General features: G+C 50.9%; 1 protein-coding gene across 2 annotated transcripts in view; it reads left to right on the top strand.

The window, feature by feature from the left end:
* Positions 1–2,473: 2,473 nt before the first annotated feature.
* MYH7B (myosin heavy chain 7B) overlaps positions 2,474–27,876 on the top strand; it is a 52,968-nt gene continuing 27,565 nt past the window's right edge. The window contains exons 1-13 of one of the 2 annotated variants that reach the window (XM_029912607.1): positions 2,474–2,636; positions 3,498–3,601; positions 7,854–7,997; positions 9,111–9,267; positions 10,525–10,552; positions 12,247–12,343; positions 13,152–13,175; positions 17,515–17,607; positions 18,612–18,675; positions 18,787–18,885; positions 20,334–20,437; positions 25,381–25,519; positions 26,721–26,839. In XM_029912607.1, coding sequence (XP_029768467.1) covers positions 2,540–2,636; positions 3,498–3,601; positions 7,854–7,997; positions 9,111–9,267; positions 10,525–10,552; positions 12,247–12,343; positions 13,152–13,175; positions 17,515–17,607; positions 18,612–18,675; positions 18,787–18,885; positions 20,334–20,437; positions 25,381–25,519; positions 26,721–26,839 — 1,269 coding nt within the window. In that variant the 5' untranslated portion in view covers positions 2,474–2,539. Of the gene's footprint in view, positions 2,637–3,497; positions 3,602–7,853; positions 7,998–9,110; positions 9,268–10,524; positions 10,553–12,246; positions 12,344–13,151; positions 13,176–17,514; positions 17,608–18,611; positions 18,676–18,786; positions 18,886–20,333; positions 20,438–25,380; positions 25,520–26,720; positions 26,840–27,876 lie in introns of those variants that run through there. The other variant, XM_029912608.1, reaches the window with a different exon arrangement.

Here is a 27,876-nt window from a genome sequence, read left to right as displayed (position 1 = left end):
TGTATAGGCTGCCCCTTTCCCCAAATGTTTCCCAGTTCCTAATAAATCTAAACCCCTCCTCCCTACACCATTGTCTCATCTGCACAGTGAAACCCTGCAGTTCTGCCTGTCTAACTGGCCCTGTGCGTGGAACTGGAAACATTTCAGAGAATGCCACTATGGAGGTCCTGGACTTCAGTCTCTTACCTAGCGGCCTAAATTTCACCTCCAGGATCTCTCGCCTACATTTCCCTGTGTCACTGGTACCTACACATACCACAGCCACTGGCTCCTCCCGAGCACTCCACATAAGTCTGTCTAGATGTCTCATGAGATCTGCAACCTTCTCACCGGGCAAGCTGTACTCCCGGTCATCAGAACTCCCAATTCTCTTTATTTCTAATAACCAAATTCCCCATTACTATTACCGGCTTTTCCTGATAACAGGGGATCCCCAAACTGGGGTAGTAAATCCCAATGCCCCACAGCCCAGGGGGATCCCAGACCTTAGCTACTGGTCTGGACCAGCCCTATTTTCTCCTTTTGATATGTTTTTCAGGAAGTGCAGTGACTGAACTGCACTCATTTATGCAGCTACCCTTTTGCATGTTAAATGTCAAATCTTTGTTTGTTAGTTGCCCAGTGATCTGCTCTTATATGACCACCCAGGCAGCGTCAGGGTTGGGAGAGCTTCAGTGTTATCAGCTAGACCTGGCCACACAGGACAATCCCAGATCCCAAGACCCCTCTGAAATCTGGGGCAGTTTGGATCCAGAAGCCCAGTTGGATTTCACAGCTGCCTGGTATATCTCCAAAGGGCTGAGCCAACTCACTGGAGCCCATCACTGTCGACAGTTCACATCTGTGTGCAGATTTCAAGGCTACAGCCCATCTGTACTGCAGACAGTATCTGGGCGCATGGTGCTTTCATTCAACTGGCCTCACTGAATTCAGTGGGGTCGCCATGGTGCGATGGGAGATTTGGTCCCTTTTTAAAATATCACTTAAGGCGATTCTGCTCCAGCAAGAGAAAAGGCTCTCAGGTGTCTAACATTGGGTGCCAAACGTTCCGGAGTCAATTACCTTCCCAGGAACCAACCCGAGCCCTGTGAAAAGGAAAGCAGAAAAGAGCTAAAACGTGTACTCCTTCCTTAGTTCTATGCCCATTGAAATCAGTGGGAGCTTGGCCTTGGGAAAGCTCGGGGCGCGTGTGGCTTTGAGATCAGTGTGGGAGCAGTTGCGCTCACCCAGGCAGTGCTTCTCCTGGCACTGAGGGGTGTGGCAAGACACAGACAATGTCAGGTGAAGGCAGAGGAGAGAGATAGAGCCCTTGTACCTCTGCTCCATGCTGCTCCCCTGCAGATCAGCAAGGCACAGGCTGGCTTGGAGAGCGGTGCTGACTCCCAAGACTGGAGCCTCCCTCTGCCTTTGTACTCGCCTGACAATACAGGAGTAAAAATAACCAGCCCGCATTCGCAGTGAGATAAAAGCGAGGTTTGCCTTTTGTGTCTCTCTGGGCAGGAGGACAGCAGCACCAATGGAGCTGCGTGGATGTGACACATGGGAATTTCTGACATATCTCTTCCCACTCTGACCTTGACAGACACAATAAAAAGGGGCTTCACTGCACACCCACAGCCAATCAGTCCTATATCCAAGGTTGGTAATAAAGAGCATGTCTGTGTGCATGCTTCTCTGTGCTGCTAACCCGCTTCCCCGCCAGCAGGACAGGAGCTCCAGAGGGACAGGACTGGGTACTAACTGGGGGGTGCAGAGAGGGTGGGTCGGAGCAGCCTGAATCTGAGATAGATGGGAAGTAGGAAAGAGCGTATTTAATAAGATCTGGGGAATCTGGGAAGTTCCTGGTACCAGCGCTTGTTACAATGCTTGAATCGATGCGGCATTTCTCAGTTCTGTTGCATGGTATTGTATTGTATGGAGGATAGGAAATAATGCCACAATATTGCTTGTCAGCGCAGCTGCTATGGCAGCCACCTAGAAGGCACTCAAGAGCTTTCAGGGGTTAACGCTCTCACCCTTCTTTTTCCTGTTCTCCACTCCAATATTTACTTTGGAGCAGGGACCCTTGTATTCTCATGGGGTTTGCAAAAGTGGCGCCTGCCTCTGAGGAGCTACAGAGCAGGAACTGCGCTGCCAGAAGTGATCGTGGAAAGCGGGCTTCTCTCTGCCGCCTTGGCTGCTGGTGGAAATCCAAATGTACAGTGGGTAGATTTCAGCAGACTCAGGATCGAAGCTCTGTTTCCACCCACTAAGAGAGACAGCCGAGATGTGCATTGCAATATAGATGGCAGGCGTACAGTGTGGTTAGTAATTACATTGGCAGATCTGGGGCTGTTTATTACTGCTGTTATTCTCCTGGGCCCTCTTAAGTTCATGGAATGTTTGAAAATTGTATCTGCCCTCTGTAAGCAGCCTGTGGACTGGCATTGTCTCTCTGGACTGACTCCGTGTCTCTACTTTCCCTCCATTTCAGGGCTCACAAGTCTTTGGCTTCTTCTTTCTTTGCTGCTGCCCAGTCTTCTCCCTCCCGGCAGGCAAGATGGCTATGGTGGACTTGAGCGAGTTCGGGGAGGCTGCTGACTTCCTCCGGAAGAGCTACACAGAGCAGCTCAAGCTTCAAACTATCCCATTCGATGGTAAGATCAGCAGCACCTTTGAGCCTGGCACATGCTGGTCACATGGGCTCTCATGTCCGTGGCCTGGTTTGCAGAGTATTCCCAGCTCCCTTCCCAGTGTTGTGGACCCTGGTAGGGTTTTGTAGCATCATTTTGTCCCGTGCTTCTCATACGCTCCTGCAGCAGTGGAATCCCCCCACCTGCAGCCCTGCTCTTGTGCTCACTGGTAAGAAGTCAGAGGACCAGAATAACTCAGCGTTAGTGAAAGGCGGCAGCTGCTTTTGGCAGTCACTGTGGTTCTCAGTGTGGAGGGTAACAAGGTGGCTGTTTATCTGCGCCTAGGTAAAGTGCCCAGAAGGACTGAGGGAGCCAGCAATGCCTGTTCCACAGAAACAGATCTCAGCAAAGCCCTCCTCCCATTTCACTTTGGTGATGAACAGGGATCATCATAGATTTGGGTGACAGATTCTTCACATTATCCTTCCACTCGTTCCATTGCCATTGCTGCACAGCTAGAGTGTGCCTGGGATAAAAAAGCCCTGGATTTGTGCCAGGATACATTTTGGAGGGCTAATAAATAAATTGGGGAGAGGGGCGAATTTTGTATTCCCTAAACTGTGTTTTCCACATGTCTCCCCAAAAATGCAGCAAACAACAGACCAAAATCAATCTTAGCATTAATTGGGGAAAATTAAACAAGCACCCAGCATGAAAACTCCCAGGAAATCCCGGTCAAATGACCACAAACACTGGAAGGAAAAAACAAATGTCCCTTAATATTGCTAGATTGTGTTCTTACTGCTCTCTGGAAGCTAGTGACAAGAGCAAACAGTTCCCTTCGCTTCAGACTGAGTTTTCTTCTCTTTTCTTTTGGACCTGAAGGTAAGAAACGAGCTTGGATCCCAGATGACAAGGAAGCCTATGTCGAGGTTGAAATCAAAGAAATCTCTGGTGGCAAAGTCATCGTGGAAACCAAAAATAAAGAAGTAAGCAAAACAATCCTGATTTTTAAAGTTTGGTTTTCGAAGGACGGCCATAGGAATGGGGGAAAGAAGCACAGAGGAAAGGAATGCATGGGGGAGGGGGGGCACGTATGTGTGAACAGCTCATCTCTGAAACTAGACAAGTTCTTACTTATAGCACGTAAGTGATCAACCTGCGATCAGTCAGCTCAGTAGTGTAAATGGATTTTGTTACACCGTAATGTACAATATGCTATCTGACTTGCCAAACATGCCAGGGCTTCAATAAACCAGCATCAAATGTTCAGTTTCAAAAAGTCCTCTCTAAACAACAGACTGCAAGAATGACAGTAGGGCTTCCCCAGCCTAGATCAGCTGGCATCTTAACAGCTGTAACAATAGCCAACAGGAGAAGTCTGCTCAGTTTGCAAACAGCCAGTTGCTCCCTTGGACAAAATTATTCAGCTAATCTTGAGAGAAAACCATTCAAAGCAGGAAATAAGAGAAACTGGTGTAAATCTGGAGTTACTCCGAATTTACACCAGTACTACAGAGAGCAGACTTTGTCCAAAGATCAACATTTTAATGAACTAAGGACATTGCTTGGAGGGATCACCATAGCCCTCAATGTCGCTGTATCTGGGTACCTCAGTTTCATTACAGTGTTTAGATACATATGACTAAGAGGTTGTTAAATTGTTATACACATAGAGCCAGATTCTGAACTCTGCTCCATCCACATCAATCCATTGGGCCTGATCTCAGTTACACCAGTGGCAATCAGGAGCGAGTCGTCAGAAATCAAGGGAGTTACACCCGTATAGGGTAGCTGGGAGATCAGAATGAGACCCATGGAACTCAATGGAGATACTCCAGAACTACACTGGTGTAAGATCACAATCTGCTCCAGTCAATTTCTATTTAACAAAATAATATATGGTAAAAATAATTTCTGGGCCGGATTCTCCACTCCATTAGAACAGTTTTATGACAGTGTAACACCACTTCTCAACTAGGGTGACAAGATGTCCCGATAAAATCGGGACCGTCCCAATATTTCGGGGTGTGTCCCGCGTCCCGACCGATCTTTGGTCGGGACGCAAATTGTCCCGATATCCGCCGGCAGCGCTTTTTTTTTGCTCCGCCGGCAGGGACTGACTCAGCTTTTTTTTTTTGCTCTCCCCCCATGTGTCCCGATTTTTTCTTTCCCTCATCTGGCCACCCTACTTCTCAACAGAGTAACACCAGTGTAAAACTGGAGTAACTGAATAGAGAGTCATGTCCTATGTACACAGTGAACTATGTATTTCTTTGTTTGCGTTGCTATGGTGCTAGTCAATGTAATGAGCAATAGCTTACGTCTGTTAAAATCTTGAACTGGTTGGAAAACAGATTTTCTGTCCCATGAAAAATTTCGAGATTTCAAAACAACTTTCATTCTGAATTGGAACAAAAAAGTCAAAACTTCCGAAGTATTTCACAAAATGAAATGCCCTCAAAAACTGTTTCAGGTCAACCGAAATGTTTTGTTTCAATAAGTTTCATTCGATTTCAACCCTTTTTAATTTAAAATATATATATAAAGTAAAGTAAATTTCAAAACAAAAAGTCATTTCAAAATGAAAAATCGAGATGGGATGTTTTGGTGTTTTCAAAACTTTTGTTTCCATTGTTTTCTAACTGAAACTTCATCAAAATCGATACAATTTAAACAAACAAAAAAACAAAAAAATCCGTTTCATTGCAATGGCATTTTCCAACAGAAAACTGTTGTGACAAAATTTTTCCAAGCAGGTCTATCTAAATCTCTAAGCCTGCCTAAATTCTGCTTCTGGGTAATGTGAGAGCTATTCCAGTACTTAGATGTATAGGCTTAAATCAAGACAGTGACAAGGGATGGTCTGTACATGTCGGCTGTTTAACGCTCCCTGCACCATATTCTTTGAGATGACACGTAACCGGACTGCCCCATGGCCCCGCTGCCCATGAAAGGAGTAAGGCACATAGCAGCAGGAGCACTCAGCACTGACCTGTAGCACTGGATGGAAAAGAGCTGTTAGAGCAGCCGGGCCATGTGCCGGGGCCCAGGGCAGGCCCATGCCCTAGAGCATGCCTTCTCGTATTTCTGATCTCTCGCAGTGGGTTGCTCAGACAGTGCGATAAGCTTCCTCTAGAAGCAAGAAGGAGTCTGTGCCTGGGGGGAGGAATATGGCAATTTTGGCAGGTAGCAGGGGGGTCTGGCCAGATGCTCATCACCAGGGTGGCATGGTTGGCAGCTGGGAGGTCTGACCAGAGGCAGATGGCACAGGGGAAGGGGTTGGCAGCTGGGCTGTGGACAGCAAGGCTGCTTTTCACGGGGGAAGTGGAGTGGCATGAGAGCTGGCAATGGCTGGTGGGGGAGGGTGAAATGCTGATCACTCCATGGCCCTCCTCTGTCCTGTGCCCAGTGTCCCTCCTCCACACTCACATTGCTCTGCCCCAGCAGGAGCTGCACATGGTGCCCTGGCTTGTCCTACATTAGCTGCGTGCTCCTCTGGAAGAACCCTGGGGGGGGTGCAAAAAAGGGGGGGCGGCATGTTTTACTGCTCAGTGCAACAACAAACCAGCCTTGTCTCAGCACTGCAGGCTGGGAACCTGATGCTTTATTTAACTGCAGAGTGGGAGAAACTCCCATTGGCTAAATAGGAGGTAAGGCAAGGGCGGAGCATGGCTCCATCCTATAATACGTTGGGTAACCCACTGACCCTATCATGACCACTTTCTTACAGCTGGGCTGCTGGAGAGGAGGCGAGGGAATGGGCCTTGGCAGCTAGGGGGACTGGGAGGGGAGCCCTGCTCTGCAACATACCCCTGTGAAAGGACAGTGCAGGGCAGCCCCTGTCTGTGCTCTGGGGGAGTCCGTGTCATGGGAGCTAGTTACACGGCTCCAGATGGGATTGGGGCTTGGTCTCCTGAGGCGCTAGGTGCTGCTGAAAATCCCTCCCCTATTTTTTCGATGTGCCAGCCCTGTAAAATCACCCTGGGCCCTGAGCCAGCCCTTTCCTTCCCACCCATCATTCCCAAAGATAGAGGCCACTGTTAACTTTGCTGGCTTTGCACGGCTGTCCCTGACCCGCATGGTGCAAGCAGCTCTGTGGGAGGAGCAGACAGCAGCGACCGCCCTGTTTTGTCATGTAGGCTCCCCTGTGCTCTGACTCTGACGCAGGGGGAGCAGGTCTGCAGAGCCAGACAGGGCCACAGTCACCGGGTGCATTCTCAGCGCAGTGCTGAGCACGCCTCTGGAGTGGAACGAGCTCACCCCTCAGAGCAGGTCTCCTCTACCACTTACGTCACTGAGGGGTGTGAAAAAGACTCCTCCCGCCACGAGCAATTTAAGTGCTGTCCACACCGGCGCTATGGCGATGGGAGACGCTCTCCCGCCAACAAAGCATCTGCCTTTCGCGGAGGTGCAGTAATTACATCTCCTGTCAGCATAGGGCATCTTCACCAGACGCGCTGCAGTGACCCAGCTGCACTGGTGCAGCCACACCAATGTAGCACTTCTAGCGCAGATAGGGTGACCAGATGTCCCAATTTTATACGGACTGTCCCGATTTTGGGGTCTTTTTCTTATATAGGCTCCTATTGCCCCGCATCCCTGTCCCGATTTTTTACACTTGCTGTCTGGTCACCCTAAGCACAGACCTGCCCTTGGTCTCCAGCACAATTGTCTCCTGCTGGTGCCCTCTTGTAGCATGAGCTCAGGTGCCCAGCAAATACCCCTCGCTCCCTTGCGTTCCGTATCCAGATTAGGTCATTTGTGTCATTCTCCCCTTGGCAAAGGCCAAGCCCTGCTTTTCCAAACAGTCACCACTGATGTATTCAGGCACTGCACTTCCTCCCTAGCCTGGGGGCACCAGTGCCCAGCTGAGCAAAGACGTTTCACTGCCCGCCCTCGGGAGGAAAGCAGGGATGGAGACCAGGCCGGGGGTGAGGGGATGGCATCAGAGATCTGCATTCTCCTTAGACACTGCCGGGGCAGCTAGAATCTGGCCTCGGAGAGTCACAGGAGGGTATGAGGCCCAGACACAAGACTGGGCCAGATGCTGCGTCCCTTTACACTGGAGTGAATCTGGAGTGCTTCCACCAGCAGGATTTACCCTAGTGTAAATGAGATCAGAATCAAGCCCTTTGCACGACAGATGGGAGCAAACAGCGTGGTGACTGCAGGGCCTGGTCCCGGCTGGAAGGAACCAAGGACAAACTCAGGCTCCTCTGCTTTGCTTCCTCCCTGCAGACCCGGGTTGTCAAGGAGGACGACATACAGCAGATGAACCCTCCCAAGTTCGATATGATTGAGGACATGGCCATGCTAACGCACCTCAACGAGGCCTCGGTGCTATACAACCTGAAGCGCCGCTACGCCCACTGGATGATCTATGTAAGTGAAGCTGGTACAGGGAGTGAGGGTGACACGTAGAGCCCTGGCCAGCACAGTCAGAGGTCAACGCTGATTCAAATGGCACCAACTCAAAACTACCACAGATTTCTCCCCTTGATTGTCCCAGATTACTGGCTATCCCAGCCAGGGTCATGTCGAATCAGGATAGCTATGCCCTGGATTTGTCATGCCTCAGGAATCCCTCCCATTCAGTATTCCTCGTGACATGGGAGTCATATGGATGCATTAGAAATCCCCAGGCAGACTTAGGTAGATAGAGGGGTAGATTTATGTGCACTAATTAGACTCACTTGGAAAACAAATTAAAGAGAAATAAGCCTCCGGGCTAATCTCGGGATGCCAGGTGAAGAGACTCGCTTACCAGGGAGTCTGCAAAACAAAACACAATTCAAGATGCTTCCCAAAATTCCTAACACTGGAAGGATTTCTAGATAAGCAGGGGCGGCTCTAGCTTTTTTGCCTCCCCAAGCACGGCAGGCAGGCTGCCTTCGGCGGCGCGCCTGTGGGAGGTCCCCGGTCCCGCGAATTCGGCGTCATGCCTGCGGGAGGTCCGCTGGTCCCGCGGCTTTGGCGTACCCACTGCCAAATTGCCGCCGAATCCGCGGGACTGGCGGACCTCCTGCAGGCAAGCCGCTGAAGGCAGCCTGACTGCCACCCTCACAGGGACTGGCAGGGCGCCCCCCGCGGCTTGCCGCCCCAGGCATGCGCTTGGAGCACTGGTGCCTGGAGCCGCCGTTGAAGATAAGGCTAAAGCTGGCTGCCCTGAGGACATCCGAGGAGACGCTAACGGTGGCTTTCCAGGAGGGAAAGCTGCCTGGGTGGAGGGGTTAGCGATGGATAGACCTGCTGCCCATGGGGTGGGGGAGGAACGTCACCATTAAGGTAAGGTAGGTTGGCAGCACAAGGGAATGTCGCTGTTAAGGCCGGTTGCATCCTTGATCTGTAATAGGCTAAGGAAGCAGCATGGTGCAGACAGGTGGGCTCCATTGCGGCATCTCTAGCTCTGAGCCCAGTGGCTTTGAAAAGTCTTTGTCCTGCTGTGTTGAGGCAGCTGTGTCCCTCTGCACTCACTTGCCTCCTCTCTGCTCTCAGACCTATTCAGGTTTGTTCTGTGTCACCATAAACCCCTACAAGTGGCTGCCAGTCTACACCTCCCCCGTGGTAGCAGTCTATAAGGGCAAGCGGAGGTCAGAGGTCCCACCCCACATCTACTCCATTGCGGACAACGCCTACAACGACATGTTGCGCAGTAAGCTTCTATCTTTCCTCCCTCTCCCCACTGTGCTCGCCCCCCAGCGGAGGCGGGACCTTGTTCACTGGGAGGGGGACTGCGGGGAGGGCATTGTGGCATCACCTCACAAGAGGAAACTAATGCACAGTAGCAGAGATGCGCCTGGATCAAACCCAGCTCCAGAGAAACCCGACTGTCTGTGTCCGGACTGGGCTCAGAACGGGAGTTCTGGACCACTGTTAAAAACACTGATTACAAGCAAGTCTGACCAGTAACCAATAGCACCTTTCCTCCAGCAAAACAGACTCCGGGTGGGCGTCAGAGCCTGTATCTCGAGGGATCACCACACGCAGCCCTGGCATTTAGCTGGCCTGAACCAGGCTGCCCAGCCCCCAAGGTGCTGTGTAACAATCCCCTAAAAGGGGATATGACCCATAAATTACCTTGGCTGGACAGTCAGGGTGATGAGGAGAAAGGGCACCTACCTGCATGGACCCTGGGCTGCTCTGGCAGTGCTGAGGCCAGGGCCTTGGCAGCACAGTGGGCTGGCGCAGGCTTGTGCTGTGGGGCCAGGTCTAGAGAAGGAGGGGAAGATACAGCAGGATAAAAAGAAACACTCTAGAAATGTCAAGACACCAGGATACTTCTTCCCAGGGGTGTCAGTCCCCTGGAGCCTGAGGGAACTCCCGCACCCACAGCCTCATTTTGGACCTTTCGGCCTGGAAAAGCTTGGTGTTAATAAGTCAGGTGAACATAGTCACCGGCCCAGCCAGGAGGGGCTGTAGATGAAGGGGGAATCCCCAGGGTCACTGACCGGCCAGGACAGGCTGTGTATGAAGAGGGAATACCATGGTCACTGACCAGCCTGGGGGGAGGGGGGGGGTTGGTTGTATGAAGGGAGAATCCCCAGGGTCACTGACCAGCCAGGAGGGGCTGTGGATGAGGGGGGAATTCCCAGGGTCACTGACCAGCCAGGAGGGGCTGTGGATGAGGGGGAATACCTGTGGTCACTGACCAGCCAGGACAGGTTGTGGATGAAGCAGGAATACCACGGTCACTGACCAGCCAGGAGGGGCTGTGGATGAGGGGGAATACCATGGTCACTGACCAACCAGGAGGGGCTGTGGATGAAGGGAGAATACCATGGTCACTGACCAGACAGGTGGGGCTGTGGGTGAACAGGGAAAACCCAGACCCAGGGCAGCCCTGGAGTGTTCTCAGAGCTCCAAGCGATCTCGGTATGTTTCAATCTAACACTGGCTCTTTCTTTTCCAGATCGTGAGAACCAGTCCATGCTCATCACGTAAGTGACCCATGCTTCCCTTTGTGGGCCATTGTTCCCTGCCTGCATTGTACGTGTCTCTGGGTTAGGCTCCTGGGCCCAATTCTCCTGCGGGGAGGGGGGGCAGTGAGGGGACTGCAGGATACAAGTTGTCTTTGGGGTCCCTGGCAGTGGTTTACTCTCCCCTGTCATTTGGACTGACTCATTGACTAGCAGCCTTCCCCCCATGAGATGTGATGCCCCCAGCTGCATCCCCTCATAACCATCAGACCACCTGGCTCCTCATGAGGTCCCCAGCCAGGCCTCGCTGGCTGGCTGCCACCCCCCCCCCCAAACAAGTCTCCGTCACACCCCCACCATCGGCTGCCAGAGCCCCTCCAGGGCAGCCCATCTGGTGACAGTGGCAAGGGCCGCTGCTCACCCTGCGCTTGGTGCTGGCATCACAGGGCAGGAATCTCCCAAGCGGGTCCCCTGGAGCAATGTGTTTCCCAGCCCCAGCCCCGGGGCTGGCCACACGCAGTGTGGTGCTAGCCCACAGCTGGGGGAGCTAAGGCCTTGTGCCCGGGAGGAACATGCATGGTGCTCCTGAACAGGACTGGTGGACAGAGGAGGCAGCCAGGCCCAGGAGCGTGATGGGGGAGGGGGCAGGCAAGGTTAAGTTCAAGTGACATATAGATGAGGGCTATATAAAGTTCTCTGAAGGGCCCTACCCTGCTGCCAGGAGCCACTGACATTTTTAGCCTCAGCCATGGCCTAATTAGGTAACGCGGGGCTGAGGCGGGAGATGCTTGGCTCTTGTCCTGCGGCAGCTCCCCCCACACCCATCCCTGCTCTTTGTGATCTGGGATTACAATAGAAGAGCAGCTAACTCTAGGCATGAAATCACTGCAAGGCCTCGTGAGCCAGTGCCAGCGGGCAGCGCAGACCAGGGCAGCAGGAATTGCCCAGCCCGCCTGCTAAAGAAGCCAGCTCCCGGGTCTCACCTGGACTCCTGGCCCTCCTCTGTAAACCAGAGTGGGCTCCCTCTGGGGGGCGGGGGAGGGCAGAGTACGTTCCACAGACCATAGGAGCCCCTCACTCCCCAGGGAACTGCGGGTGGAAGTGTCAAAGCCTGAGCTGTAGCAGGAGGGGGCTGGCTCCTTGCTGAGCCCCCGGAGCGCTGAAGTTCATACCAAGTGTGCAACAGACCAGGAGCAGCCTGGGGAGGGGGAGACTTCCTCACCTGGCACTGTGTGGAGTCACTGGCCGTGTCTGCAGTGGTGATTTGCCCCAGTGTCAGCCTCGGGGGGGGGGGGGGGGGGCTGCCCCTGGTGGAGCCGCCCCATTACAGCTCCCTAATGCAGCTGGGCAAAGCCCAGACGGGCAGTGGCGCCGCTCGCGCTGGGTTCACACCAGGGGAGGTCACTCACTCCGCTGCAAAGTCCAGCAGCTTTGCCCGTCTGTTCTAGGGGATTGTGCCAGTGCAGCACCACAGGGGCTGAGCCCAGTGGCTGAAACCCCCACATTGCCCCCGTGCAGAGCGTTAGCCAATGGGAAGGGACCACGGGCTGCCCAGGGCCAGACAGGGCTGAACTCCTCCCTCGGTGTTTTCCTTCTTTTACATGACACCGCTGGGGGGGGGGCTGGGCCGTGTCCTTGGTTTTCTGAGTCTCTGTGTAAAGGTTTTGCCTGACTCTGCCTCATTTTCTTGATCTGTGTATTTCTGTTACCCTAAGCGGAGAATCTGGTGCTGGTAAGACTGTAAACACCAAGCGGGTCATTCAGTACTTTGCCATTGTCGCAGCCCTGGGCGACACGCCGGGCAAGAAAGGAGTAAGACCCTCATTTGAAACACACTTTGGCTGTTTTCTTTTTCTTTTTTTTTCTTCTTATTCTTTTTTTGTAACTTTTTGCATTTGGAAGCGTGTTTGGATCTGGCCCCTCACGGGCTTTGCTTTTCCTTTGACTTTTGAACAAGCAAGGCTTGAAACAACTGATCTTGGGGAAATGGAGTTTTTAAGTGGCTCACCAAACTGATCAGCCACACCGGGGTCTTTTGGGCCCACCTTTTCTTTCACCCCAACATATTTTCTTTTTCAGACACTGTAAAGGGGACAGACCACCCCCCCCTCCCATTTCCACCCCTGTCTCTTTTAAGCCTTGCTTTTTGCCTTTTCCCCCTTTTCTCTTTTTTGTTCTTTTGTTCATTTTGGTCCTTTTCCATCTTCTGCTTTTTCTTGCTCTTGTTTTGATTCTTTCTCGCATTTCTTTGGTGTTGGTTATTTTTGAGATCCCTTGCAATTGCTTATTTCTTCTGGGTACTTGATGCCCCAGCCTGCTTTCCCTTGCAGAAGCAGACTGGTTGTTTCAGGTATTGGATAAGCAATTCTCCAGCATTGTTTTTCCTTTCCTCTTCCCTGGGTTTGGATTTAACTGTTCCTGCTTTTTGGTGCTTTTCTTCTTTTTCTTGAGCTAATCTATTTAACATATTTTCGGTGTATTTTTTGAAATTTAATCCTTCGATTTTTTTGGACCGTTTTAGTAACTAAATTTTAACGCCCTGCTATTTTGATTGATGCTTTCTGTGATTCTGACCTGTCCCTTCTGGAATTCTAAAGACAGTTTTCTTTCCTTTTTCTAGCAAGCTCCTGCCACTAAAACTGGGGTAAGTGTTACAGGGAATAAGGGCCACTCCTCAAATGAGCGGCCAGGCTTGCTAAGCAGCACCTTGTTAACTCCCACTAGTGGTGGGGAAGTGTTGGGCCCTTTCTGAGCTCACTTGTGCCAGTGCAAGTTAGGAGTAACTGCAGTGATGTCAATGGAATGGTATCATGAGATCAGAATCAGGCCCCCGTGTACCGCACTGCGTTTTGCTGAGGTGACAAGGCAGTATTGCCAGCTGGAAAATGCTCTTGTGGTTGCTGAGAGGATCCAGGGAGGTTGCGTGTCTCTTCATAGAGCAGCTTCTCTTTCAGTGGAGGGATCACTGTCACCAGGATTGGGATCTGCACATTGCAGGGCATTGAGTCAGGCTGGGATTTTCTATCCACTGCCCTGGGGATGGAGTTTCTTTAGCTCCCAGTTCACTGCAAGCCTGTCCCACCGCCTCAGTGGAACGGGGGCTGGAAGTTATTGCCAGGCTGTGGCTCTGTGAGAGGTTGCATTGCAAACCAGAAATGTCTAAAAAGGGCCAGTCCTGAAGCAGTTACTCAGTGTCTGGTCAGGCCAAGCTCTCGCTGACTTCCTCAGGCATTGACCTGAGTACGGCCTTCACTACCAGCCCTTGGGGTCCAGATGACAGTGGCTGCTTGCTTTGGGAGGGTACCTCATTTAAATGAGAGTAACTGTTAAACTTTGGGGCCAGAGCACTGAGCGGAACCCCGGGAGCCTAGTTTCACTCTGTCATGCACATCCCCTGCTTTAAATCTGGATAGTTTAGCAGTAACATGTCCCTAATCCCAGTGGGTAACAGTTTGTCGGTGGTGCTGGGGGAGGGGAGTGAGGACCTAGGGTGCTGCACAAACGGTTACATTTACAATGGTAGCTGTACATCGAAAATATCATCGTCCAAAGCCCAAGTGGCTCCGTTATGCAGTATATAACTCCGGCTCCCATGTTACACCTGCCCAACGGACCAGTGTGTGCTCCAGGGTCCCCCAGTCCAGCTCTGCATTGGAGGGTAAAGTGCTTGTGAATAACAGCATCATGTAAAGAGCCACGTAATCAAAGGGCTGCGAGCCCATGGTGGGCTGCAGGCAGTACAGTCAATAAGGCTGGATGAATCCGTCCAGTGGGAGGTGCCCTGAACCCGAGCCCACATCTGCCCCTCCCCTCTCAAGGTTATACGTGAACTAGACAGCTGTTTTCTCTAACATATCCCTTCAAAGGCAACCTTTGTTGCATCTGCTCCAATATTATCAGCCCGCTATCTTGGATTCAATGTGATCTCAGAGCAACAGAGAGGATGGGAGGGAGTTAGATCATATTCCCAGGTAAGAAACTGTGCTAGCTGGAGTTAAGGAAGCTAATCTGGACCAGTGACCTCAGGAAAATAACCTTCAGAGCACACTGCAGTGACCAGAAACTTCAGAGTTAAGGTTCCAGTCCAACCCCAAACAACCATAAGGGCACATGCTGTGCACCCTGTATGCTAGGCAGAGGCATGTCTATGGCCAGGATTGCTGCTAGTTGACACTCAACCCTGGAAATCACAGTGATTTGCCTAGGGACCCTGATAGCTGAGATACTTTAAACCCTGTCCCTTGGTGTTTCATCTGTGGATGCAAACACCTGAAACCGTGGCCAGTGCGGCTGAGACATCGGAGGATATGTAGCCCAGTTGCAGTGAGATAAGGCTTCAGCACTTCTGCTGGCTCAGGGAGCTGAGCCCTGTGGCTAGTAAAAGGTGCAAATGGCTGGCCAAAGTCCAGTGTGTGGTGTGAGGAGAGTGTGCTGGGCTGGCCAAGCAGGAGCTGGTCAGTCTTGGGCATGTGTTTGAAGGGAAAGGGGAGGGATATTGCAGATGGTGCCAGGCAGGGAGGTGGCCCATGTGTAGTAGGTTAATGGTAGCCACGGCTGTGTGCCTAGACTAGCAGTGCATTGGAAGCATGCAGCACTGGCGTACCCTTGTCTCAGGAGTGGGGGCGAAGGGTGGCCGGGGGTACATGTGCAGAGTTTAGGTTATTTGGGGTATTTTCCAAGAGTGGGGTGGGGTTTAAGCAAATTTCCCAGTTTGCTGACTTTAAATTATCGATAGAGATTTAAAACTTGAATTTCACCTTCTAGTTAACAAAGTGTTTGTCTGGGTGTTTCTTATGTGGGCCATTTTTAACCCACGATGTACATTATCATTGGCTTGGAAGTGACAGGCTGGCTAGGTCCTGGGGTGACAAGCGAAATCAGCTCACTGCTAGTCTCCCTTCTCCCAAGCCCCCCATCAAACAAAGCCATCCAGGGTGTGTGGGCTGCACCCTCTCCGCTCAGGGGCAGGTAGCACAGCGAGGATGCAGGGGGAGAGGTCAGCAGGGGGCGCTACTGAACATTTCCAGAGCTCCGGGCAAAGCAGGAACTAAGTCATGAGCCAGTCTGCTCTCCTGCACCAGTTGGTCCTGACTGGTGCAGTGTCCTAATAAATCCCCCGAGTTCTATAAGCAAGCATTGCAGTACTTAGCTACCACGCGTGGGGATCAGGAGACACAATTCACTCAGCTCTCTGATGTTCTTTGAGAGGAGAGGTGCTAATTAATAATAATTAACAAGGGATACACAGCCCTACTTGCAATATAAGGCCACATAGTGTGGGAGAGCTGGGAACAGGATACCCAAGTGCCTAGCTCCCAGTCCTCTCATCAGTCCACTAGAGCAGGCCACATGCTTGGGCTCTGCCCCCAGTGTTTATGGCTCAGTGCAAGGAAATTTCTGGGTCAGAAAAGCCAGAGGGACTTACTCTAATGAGAGCCTTTGAAAAAAAGAGTCTTTGGTGCAACCCCAAATACAAAACCCAGCACCCAGCTTTGGAGTTTCCAGGCGATAGGGTTAGACTAACATTCAAACACTGAGATACACTTGTTTGAAAGGTCAGCGCCCGACCGTCCCAGGGATCCTTTCGGCTGGTACAGGCGCCGCCATGACCTCTGTCAGGTGGATCTGCTGAGGCTGGAGGATATTAGGGAACGAACTGAAAGCTAGTGACAGCTTTGACTCTGGAGAGCCGGCTGCTTCTGTGACATGCTCTTACCGGCAAAACTCAGCGCTGTAGTTCTCGGCCCACGCTGCAGTAGTAGCTTAGCGTAGTTAGGACTCAGACGTTTAAAGACACAGTGATGAAAAACTCCAGCACTCTGTCTCCACTGCGGCTTCCCTGGCTGGTGGCTCTGGTGGAGTGGCACCTGTGGAGAATTACACGTCTTGGTTTCCTGGTGTAGGCAAGGCCCTGCATCCCTTTGGCATGACTAGGGTATCAGGACAGCCTGAGCATTTGGGGGGTTCTGCCTAGGTACACCTGGCATAGTCAGTGTTCTGCTTGGCTGTATCTGGAGCAGTCGGCAGCAGTCAGCTGATGAATAGTGTAAATGGACTGTAGCTTTATGGAACCATTTGGAAAGCACACCGTACCATATAGAGACAGTGGCTAAGACACAATGGTGTGGTGTGGTACAAAGTTATAATGCCAGGGTCTAATTGCTAGGGCACTGGGCTCTGAGTCAGGAAACATGAGTGCTAGTCCCAGCTCTGCTTTGTCTAGGACTTCACCGCTCTGGGCCTCAGTTTCCCCTCACACCCTTTGTCTGTCTTGCCTAGTTAGGCTTTAAGCTCTTGGGGCAGGCACAGTCTCTTCTGTGTGTTTGTACAGTGCCTGGCACACTGGGCTCCTAGAGGCTACTGTCATACAAATGTAATAACAAGAACATGAGTCTGGGGCTGAGGCATTGCTGTGAAGAGGCCATCAGGGAGTTCTGAAGCTCCCCCCAGCCAATGCCTATAACACTGCACACCGCACCACAGCTCTGAGGAGAACGGTTCTGACACGCGTTTAAAGGAAAACTCACCTAGGAATGTTGCAGAGGGTTGTTAATGTCTCTTCCTGGGCTATTTCCTGGACCCCTTTGCTTCCAAAGGCAGGTTTTCTCAGTGCCACGAGCCTTCCTCTCCAGGCCTTTATGGCTATGGCCCCGTCTCAGGGGACTCCCATGTACAGCTGAGCTATTAGCCCGGACCTTTATAGGCACCACTTGCAGGGGAGGAGATGGCCACAGAATTCATGGCCTCAAAGCCCAGCTCTGTTCTCCCCAATGTTAATTAAAAAAATAAGATGTGCTAGGTAGGAAGGCGCCACCCTGGAGACTAAGGCCTTAAGGGAAGCTAGTGAGAGTAGTGGAGGGTTGAAGTACACAGCACTTCCCCCTGCCCTGTGTCCTGCTGCCCCTTAGCTGCATCTGTAGCAACAGAGCCAGTTACTAATACCACAGGCACAAGCTGACCCATCCTTTGGCTGCATTTTCTAGGGTACCCTCGAGGATCAAATCATTGAGGCCAACCCTGCTATGGAAGCCTTTGGCAACGCCAAAACCCTGCGAAATGATAACTCCTCGCGCTTTGTAAGTATCCTAGCAGGATGTGTTTGTTAATACACAGGGTTTATAGTTATAGAGCTAACAACGCTCAAGTTATCCATACCCACGCCTGTGTGAGGTGGCCACAGATATCCAGAGCTAGCTTTTACACAGGGAGCAAATCATTGTCAGAACTAGCAACTCTCTCTTCTTTAGATGGGTTGGCTGTAGGGCCAAATCCTTCGCTGCTGTAAAGCGATGCCACTCCCTGATGTTAACTGACCAGGCTAGCTCACTGACTTGTGCCATTTAATTTACACCAGCTGGGGATCTGGCCCTAAAAGGTGAGGCTGGAGTTAGGGGCAGCCCAAGGTCCATCTCGGCTTGGATCAGGCTGTGGGTGATGACTGGCAGTGCCAGGAAGGAGCCTGGCACAAAGGAGAGCGGGGAGAGCTGGAAGTGCCAATGCTGGGAGGTGCCTCAGTGCACCGGTGGTGCAGTTTCCCCTTCATCGAACCCTGGTCCTGGGTTTGGCTCAACCAAACCCCTGGTTCCCATTTATCTCCATACTAATGCACTGGAGACAGTGGAGGCCACAGTGGCATTCTTGGTCCTCTCTGGATTCCCCGATGCACCAGGGACCTGGGAGTGTCGTGGGGTCTCCTGAGTTTGATCAGCAGTAGCAGGCCATGACTCTGCAGGTAATTGTGCTGCAGACCCAGCATCACGCAGCTCTGCCCAGGAGCCAGGGGCTGTCAGGGGCCATCTGTGCCCATCCTCTGAGTGCTGCACGAGAGCACAGCCACAGGGAGCAAAGCTCAGGGGGATGAGCCCTCTGCTGAGCCAAAAGGGACCAGCACGGGCCCGAGAATTTCACCCAGACACCTTGTATTGAGCCCCAAAGTTGTGTGACATTAGCATAGGGCAGAGAACAGACAGACCCTTAGCCCTCCCCAGCCGTCTGATTTGTAAGAGCTGCCCACCCGGGACAGCAGCTGTACCTGCCTTAGTTCCTTTGTCCAGCCTAAGCATTTACCTCCTTCCCTTAGGGCAAGTTCATCCGAATCCATTTTGGCCCCTCAGGGAAACTGGCCTCCGCTGACATTGATATCTGTGAGTAAACAGCCTTGCACACCTGCCAATTCAACACGCTCTTTTTCTGCCCTGACACTGGATCAGCTCCGGAAAAAGCCCAATCTGGTTTTTTTTCCTGTTTGTTTCTAGACTTGCTGGAAAAATCCAGAGTGATTTTCCAGCAACCCGGTGAGAGAAGCTACCACATCTACTACCAGATCCTGTCTGGGAAGAAACCCGAGCTCCAAGGTAAGCAGCTTCAAAGCAACCGGCCCAGGGGAAACCACAGTGTAAACACATCTGGCCTGGGCAACCATAGCCCCTGGTGAAATCAGTGCCCCCCAGGGGGAGGGAGCCCAACTAGATCCCTTGGAGGGAGGGTGCTGGGGGCAGAGGAGTTGTTACTCAGCGCTGCCCTCTGGGATCTCGCCGTGGGCCCAGAAATTATCCCAACTGGCCCTGCCAGGCTCTGCTGTTGAGCCACCTCTCAGGCACTGAGCGGGGCTGGATCCAGGTGCCGGGTGACAGGAAACCTTTCCGCACTGGAGAGATGCTTGGCAGAGACACGGCATGATAAGCTTCTTGGCTGCCGCCTGTTGAGCCTGCTGCTGGATCGTGAGCAGCACCTTATTAGGCAGGTCTGGAGAGCCGTGGAGCAGTAATCTTATCTGGGGGTCACGAGGGCAGGCACAGCCGCTTCTAAATCAGTCTCTAGCCCAGCAGTATTGCGAAGATAGCAGAAGGGAGCTGGAGCTGCAGAAGAGATGGGCCTTGCGAGGGGCTACCAGGCCTTCCGGAGTCAGACCCACAAGCCAGTCCCATCAAGGGAGCTAGAGCTGAGGCAGCAGACCAGAATGGGCTGGGAGTCACACCCAGCCATGCTTCCCTCTTCTGCCCTGGGCAGTTACCGTCAGAGGCTTTCACCTCAGCCACCCAGCTCTCCCCCTGCCCTGCCCACAGAGACACAGCGAGCGCGCTGCTTAGCAGTGGGAACTGGGCACCAGCAGTACCTGCCACGGCGCCGGGGGCCATTGCTGCAGTGAGGGGGCTGTATCCACAGCCATGCGATGGGCACACTGTGGTGTTAACGAGGGCCTGAGCAATGAGACCAGGGAAGGGGGAGTGGCAGGGCACTGGCACGCTGGGGCATTACCAGGACACATGGAGCAAAGGCAGAGCAGGGTAGCTTTCCGTTGCTCTTTGGCAGCTGCTGCTCAGCAAGCTGCCTGAGATGGCAGCGCGCGGCCCAGCTGAGCCTCCCCAGGAGCAGTGGGTTTTGTGGCGTGCGCCAGGGCCAGCTTTGTGGCGCATGTCGCACTATGGGCGAGGATCGAGGGAGCCTGGGAGATACCAAACATCCCACTGCACTTAGCCTGTGCCCAGAGCACTGCCCTCTTCATGGCACGCTCCAAGGGGCAGGGCTCCAGCCAGCCTCCAGCTACCTCCTGATGCCTGGGGTGTCCACCTGGGAGCCAAGCCCTCCGCCAGGTTTGCAGGCCAGAGCTCAGCCAAGGGAGGGCATGTCCCACCGCAGAGCCCTGGCTACACTGGGCCCTAGGGCTCATTCCTGAAGCTGTGCAGAGCATTAGGCCCCTCCGGTCCTGCACCAGCCTTTCCAGTGGTCTGCTCTGGAACGTAGGTCAGCATGCGGGGGAGCCGACCGTACCTCACGTCTTTGCTCTCCTTCCTGCTCCCAGATATGCTGCTGATCTCTCTCAACCCCTACGACTACCACTTCTGCTCACAAGGCGTAACAACGGTGGACAACCTGGACGATGGCGAGGAGCTCATGGCTACAGATGTATGTATGGGACCTGCGAGACAGAGCAGGGGGGAGGCCTGGGCAGAGGGGAGAATGGCTTTACATGCTCCTGGAGAGAAATGGGGCCATGGCCCAGCTTTGCTCAGATACCGCTGAGCTCTGCTGATGTTTTATTAATTGTCACCCTGTGCACATCTCCAGCCCCTGTCCTGCAAGGGCCCCTGAGGTTTGCAGACATTCACTCCCCGGCACTCCCCTGCAGTGAGGGAGGGCGCATTCTCAGCCCCACTCCTAGACTGGAAAGCAAGGCACAGCATGGGTAAGGGCCATGCATGGCAGTGTGTGTCATTCCTATCACTGTGCACCCAGAGGGGGTCGTTCCCATGCAAATGGCCAGTGAGACGCATGGCCACCACTGACGCACGCAGCCCTAGACATGTAGGTGTGAGCGTCTATTTTGAAAACCATGGAGAGACAGAACCGGAAATAGAACCTGGAGTCCTGGCCCCTGATAGGGGGGCTGCTGGTGGGTGCTTAGCACCCACAGTTTTTCCCCTGTAGGTGCTCCAGCCCTGGAGCACCCATGGAGTCGGAACTTATGACTGAGGATACCGGAAGGAATCCCAGTTTTAGAATGAGACAGGTACTAGTAATGGTGGATTCAGTTATTAGAAATATAGATAGTTGGGTTTGTGATGACCAGGAAAAATGCCTAGTGAATTCCCTGCCTGGTGCGAAGGTAATGGATCTCCCGAGACATCTAGACAGACTTATAGGTAGTGCTGGGGAGGAGCCAGTGGTCATGGTACATGTAGGTACCAATGACTTAGGAAAATATAGGAGAGAGATCCTGGAGGCCAAATTTAGGCCGCTAAGTAAGAGATTAAAGACTAGGACTTCATGGTAGCATTCTCTAAAATGTTTCCATTCTACGCACAAGGCCCATAAGGCACACAGAACTGCAGGATCTCAATGCGTGGATGAGACAGTGGCGTGGGGAGGAGGGATTTAGGTTAATTAGGAACCGGGGAACCTTTTGGGGAAGGATTAGCTTATACAGGAGGGATGGGGCTCCACCCAAACCAAAACTGAACCAGACTGTGAGCATGTAAAATTAAAAAGGTTGTAGAGGATGTTTTAAACTAAGGGCTGGGGGAAAGCTGACAGGTGTGGAGAGCACACGGTTTGGGTGGGGATGTCTCTTAGGAATGAAATGGGGAACTCTGAGTAAAGAGGATAGGAAAGAAGTTGGTAAAGTACAGGTAGGAGCCAGTGAGGAACAGTCAAGTGTAAAAGAGTCACATTTATATGTAGCACCTGAAGGCAAGCAACTGAATATTGACAAAATGTACTAGTGCTTATATACAACTGCTAGAAGTCTAAATTCTAAGATGGGTGAACTAGAGTATTAAATGAGCATATTGATATAATAGGCCTCACAGAGATTTGGAGGAATGAGGATAATCAATCAATCATAGAATATCAGGGTTGGAAGGGACCTCAGGAGGTCATCTAGTCCAACCCCCTGCTCAAAGCAGGACCAATCCCCAGACAGATTTTTGCCCCAGATCCCTAAATGGCCCCCTCAAGGATTAAGCTTACAACCCTGGGTTTAGCAGGCCAATGCTCAAACCACTGAGCTATTACTGGGACACAGTAATACCAGGGTTTAAAATATATAGGAATGACAGAGCAGGTCGTGCTGATGGGGGAGTGGCACTATATGTGAAAGAAAGCAGAGAATCAAATAAGGTAAAAATCTTAACTGAATCAAATTGTACCATAGAATTTCTATGGATAGAAATTCCAGGTTTGAATAGTATAGCATTAGGAATATACTGCCAGCCACATGACCCCGATGGTGACAGTGATTGCGAAATGCTAGGGAGGTTAGAGAGCCTAGAAAAGCAGAAAGCGCAGTAATGGGTGATTTCAACTATCCTCATATTGACTGGGTAAGTGTCACCTCAGGGGGTCAGAGAGAAAATGCCTACTTCTCAGATCAGCTAGTCCTGACCCCCACCAGGGGAGAGGCAATTGTTGCTTTCATCCTAACAGGAGCACAGGATCTGGTCTAAGAAGTCACTCTAGTTGACCCACTCCATAGCAGTGACCATAATATAATTAAATGTAATATGCTTGTAGGGGGGATAATACCAAATCCCCCCACCATGGTAGCTTTTAACTTTAAATGCTTTAAGGGGAACTACATAAAAATTAGGACACTTGTTAGATGGAAATTAAAAGGAGCGGCAAGCGGCATGGGGACTATTTTAAAACACCATCATAGAAGATCACACTAAATGTGTACCCCAAACCAGAAAAAGCGCTGAAAGGACCAAAAGACTGTCACCATGACTAAACAGCAGAGTAACAGAGGCCATTAGAGGTGAAAGGTGAAAGGTGAACTTAGATCCTAGTAAGGAAAATAAGAAGGACCACAAACTCTGCCAGGTTAAGTGTAAAATTATAATAAGGCAGGACAAGAAAGAATTTGAGAAGCAACTTGCTAAAGACACAAAAACTAACAGTAAGACATTTGTTAAGTGCACCAGAAACAGGACCTCTGTCAAACAGCCAGGGGGGCTGCTGAACGACCAAAGTGTTAAGGAGCATTCAAGGAAGACAAGGCCATTGTGGAGAAATAAATGAATTATTTGCATCAGTCTTCTCTGCAGAGGATGTGAGGGAGATTCCCACGCCTGAGCCATTTTTTTTAGGTGACAAATCTGAGGAAATGTCCCAGATTGAGATGTCACTAAAGGAGGTTTTGGAACTAAATGATAAATTAAACAGTAATAAGTCACCAGGACCAGATGGGATTCACCCAAGAATTATGACGGAACTCAAATGTGAAATTGCAGAACTACTAACTTTGGAATGTAACCTACGGCTTAAATCAGCCTCTGTACCAGATGACTGGAGGATAGTTAATGTGATGCCAATTTTTTAAAAAGGCTCCAGAGGTGATCCTGGCAATTACAGGCCGCTAAGCCTAACTTCAGTACCAGGCAAATTGATTGAAACTACAGTAAAGAACAGAATAATCAGACACATAGATGAACATGATTTGTTGGAGAAAAGTCAACACAGCTTTTGTGAAGGGAAATCATGCCTCACCAATCTATTAGCATTATTTGAGAGTGTCAACAAGCATGCGGACAAGGGTGATCCAGTGGATATAGTGTACTTGGATTTTCAGAAAGCCTTCGGCAAGGTCCCACATTAAAGGCTGTTAAGCAAACTAGGCTGTCATGGGATACGAGGTAAGGTCCTCTCATGGATCAGTAACTCGTTAAAAGATAGGAAACAAATGATAAGAATAAATGGTCAGTTTTCCCAATGAAGAGTGGTAAAGAGCGGGGTCCTCAATGATCTGTACTGGGAGCAGTGCTGTTCGTCACGTTCATTAATGATCTGGAAAAGGGAGTGAACAGTGAAGTGGCAAAGTTGGCAGATGTTACAGAAGTATTCAAGATAGTTAAGTCCAAAGCTGACTGTGAAGAGTTCAGGGGGATCTCACAAAACTAGGTGACTGGGTGACAAAATGGCAGATGAAATTCAATGTTGATAAACGCAAAATAATACCCATTGGAAAAAATAACCCCAACTATACATATATAATGAGGAGTTCTAAATTAGCTGTTACTATTGAAGAGAAAGATCTTAGAGTCACCCTGGATAGTTCTCTGAAAACCAGTTCAATGCGCAGCAGTGGTCAAAAGAGCTAACAGAATGTTAGGGCATAGGCTTTCGTGGGCTAAAACCCACTTCATCGGATGCATACAGTGGAAAATACAGTAGGAAGATATATATAAACAGAGAACATGAAAAGATGGGTGTTGCCATACCAACTCTAACAAGACTAATCAATTAAGGTGGGCTATTATCAGCAGGAGAAAAAAAATGTTTGTAGTGATAATCAGAATGGCCCATTTCAAACAGTTGACAAGAAGGTGTGAGTAACAGTAAGGGAAAAATTAGCATGGGGAAATAGTTTTTACTTTGTGTAATGACCAATCCACTCCCAGTCTTTATTCAAGCCTAATGGTGTCCAGGCTGCATCTGCATCTGCCCTGTTCTGTATGATCACCTGAAGCTCTGGTACTGGCCACTATTGGAGACAAGATACTGGGCTAGATGGACCACTGGTCTGATGCAGTTTGGCCACTCTTATGTTCTAAATTAAAGTGCTGTGGCTCAGGTTTGCTAAGTAACGTAGATGAACAATGAGATAATTGGTAAAAGGCAATTTGTGCCATTGCGCCCTAGAAGTTCAAAGCAATGGCACGTGCATAGCGCACACTGTCCCAGTTCTGGAAAATGTTTTATTTTCTTCTGAAAATTTTGACTTTTAATCAAAATAAATGAAAACCAAAAATGTTTTGGTTGTGGGGGGGAAGGGGGAGTTTGCTGAAAACGCAACATTTGCATCTGAAAGCAGACATTTTTGTGTGTGAAAAAGTTCATTTAAAAATAATTTTGACAGAACTTTTTGGACCCACCCTACTCCAAGTGATCATGCTGCCAACACGCACAATGATGTTATGAGTCTCGCAGTATTTAGTTTTTGTCTTAAAGCCCCAGCTCCTGGGGTCAGGTGATTATGTGACAGTCTGAGCTTCTTTCTTTCTTTCTTTCTTTCTTTCTTTCTTTCTTTCTTTCTTTCTTTCCAAGAAGTGAGTTTCTAGCCCTCAAGGTTGCAGAGAAAAGATTGAAGATGTGTCCCAAGTAAAGGCTCCAAAACCAGACACCAAATGAAAATAGCCCCCAGTTTATTGTGTCTAAGCCAATCTCATGATTTCTCATTGTCTGTCTCATGATTTTTGATCACTCGGGGTAGGCCACGCTGCACAGGGGATGCGTTATGACGGGGCATGTGAACAAGCTGAGCCTGCAGCACCTGGATCACCTGTTCGCTGGTGGGGGTAGGTATGCTGGGACAATGGCTAGGCTTACCCTTGTTGCCTGTCACCCCTCAGCATGCCATGGACATCCTGGGCTTCAGCAATGAAGAGAAGTACGGCTGCTATAAAATAGTGGGCGCCATCATGCACTTTGGCAACATGAAGTTCAAGCAGAAGCAGCGGGAGGAGCAGGCGGAGGCCGAAAACACTGAAAGTGAGTTTGCCACACAGCCGAGTAGGGCTGGGAAAAGCTTTGCTGAGCCCAGCAGGGTGCATGAACTCCTTCCTCTGCTGGACAGAAAATCACAGGGCTGGAGCAAGGAAACAATCCCCGTCAAGTTTTCCATTCATTCACCTACCATCCCTTCCCTTTCCCACATTCCTCTCATGTGGTGATGCCTATTGACTAGGGGCCATGCCTCCCACAGTGCTCAGAACTCCCCGCAGTAGCCCTGCCTCTCTGAGCATCTGTTTGGTGCAGGACACCGTGTCTGCTTCTGTCAAATCAGCTGCACTGTGCAAAGGTTTTTTTTATTAATGGAGACATCCCATCTCCTAGAACTAGAAGGGACCTTGAAAGGTTATCAAGTCCAGCCCCCTGCCTTCACTAGCAGGACCAAGTACTGATTTTGCCCCAGATCCCCAAGTGGCCCCCTCAAGGATTGAACTCTCAACCCTGGGTTTAGCAGGCCAATGCTCAAACCACTGAGCTATCCCTCCCCCCAAGAGAGATTGAGAGAGACCCACCCCAGAAATTAAGGCATTCTCCTGAGAGGTGGGAGACCAGCTTTCACATCCCTGCTCCAAATCTGGTGGAGGGAGTATTTGAACCTGTGTCTCCCACATCATGGATGAGTGTTCTAACCACTGAGTTTAAGGTTATCAGAGGGAACAATGGCATCACCACTATACCTAGTTTATTGTTCTCCTTTATTGCATTGTCCTCTCTCTGCACAAGAGGGCAGAGAAAAGGCTGTGCAGGGAACCTTAGCTCAGGCAGTTCCCAATATTTGAGCACAGAACTCAGTGAGTGCTACACAGTTCAGGATACATGCTGGTGCTGCTGCACTGGCAAAGAGAATGCTGATCTAACAGGAAATGATTCCCCTACGTCGTTAAGATGGAGCAAATCTTCCTAGACAGAGATTCTCTGGGTTGGTAATACCTCAGAGAAGCACATGTGCAAAAATCTCCAGATGCCAAAAGCCCCATACAACTCCACCTTACACACCACACCCTGGAGAACACAATACAGACACTGCCCGCGGGGGAGATGGGCAGACTACAGAGCATTTTCGGGTTAGTGAAAGCCAGCAGAATTAGGACAGCATCATCTCAGCCATAGAAGCCTATATTTTTGTCTTGAGTATGCCCATCGCCTGGCTGCTTCCTCATGGTTTGATGATGTATTGCAGGTGCTGACAAGGCCTGCTACCTCATGGGAATCAGCTCAGCTGACCTCATCAAAGGGCTGCTCCACCCAAGAGTGAAAGTAGGAAATGAGTATATGACAAAAGGTCAGAACGTGGAACAGGTGAGTGTGCTGGGACTGTAGTCTCCTGCCTGCATTCTTACCTGGAATCCCTTGGCTTTGTGCCCCACAGGAGAGCAATGGATTTGGGTGGCATTCCCAGTGCAGGGCCCTTGGCTCTGGAGTTCACCCCTCTGGTGGCCCCACAAAGTCTGAGTTTGGGAGCCCCAAGGGCATGGTGTAAGCTGAGCCTGCTGTTGCTGCCTTTTAGCAGCTGTCTCGGTTATTCATTGCTAGTGTGACGTGGAAGCAGGGAGTGCGCTGGGTTGATGGCCGGATATTTTTGGCCATTGCATTTTACAGTGTTGGGCCAAGGCTGGAATTTCAATTCGAACCCCTTCGATTTGTGGAGGGTTTGGGTTCAAATCCCTGGACACTGTGGTTTGGCCTGGGCTGGATCCAAACACAAGAGGGGCCTAATTTCTGTGGTTCGTGCTTCAGCTGCAGCCCCAATCTCCTGAGAATGTTGGCTCAAGATGGTGGAAACCTCCCCAAGAGAGCAGCTCTTGTGAGATTCCCACGGTCGAGGGCGGGAAGATTGCAAGCACAGCTCATGAGGTTTTAGTACCCTCAGCCGCACACCCAAACCTTGGCCTGGATTGCACACCCACCTTGCACACCAGCCTGGGAGTCACATTTTTGATCATTCCTATCTGAGTCGTGGGCCTATGTTCCATCTTCAGAAGTGACTTAGGCACTTGGGAGCCTGGGGGTCAGAAAGTCCATGGGACACAGGCGCCTAAGTCACTGGAGAACTTTTGAAAATGTCACCCTAGATCTAATCTTGACCCCAGCACATCCTTGACAGGCTACCCCAGCCTGGAGCTGCACGTACACTTAGTCAGGAGAGGAGGGCACAAGATAAGTGGCTGCATGAACACAAACACACGGACTAATTCAGTGGCTGAAAATGTGAACAGCCCTTGGTGGGAGCACCGATTCTCTTGGCTCTGGCTGGCTATTCCCCTTCCTGCTCTGAGAGTAATGGGTTTTCACTGCCTCAGGCTGGGTGTAGTAGACAGTATGAAACCAATAGGGAG

This window comes from Terrapene carolina, unplaced genomic scaffold (genome assembly GCF_002925995.2).
Source record: "Terrapene carolina triunguis isolate 2854851 unplaced genomic scaffold, T_m_triunguis-2.0 Scaffold233, whole genome shotgun sequence".
Classification (NCBI taxonomy): Eukaryota; Metazoa; Chordata; order Testudines; family Emydidae; genus Terrapene; species Terrapene triunguis.
The sequence above is the reverse complement of the archived record's forward strand: the minus strand, read 5'-3'. Positions and strand labels throughout refer to the sequence as shown.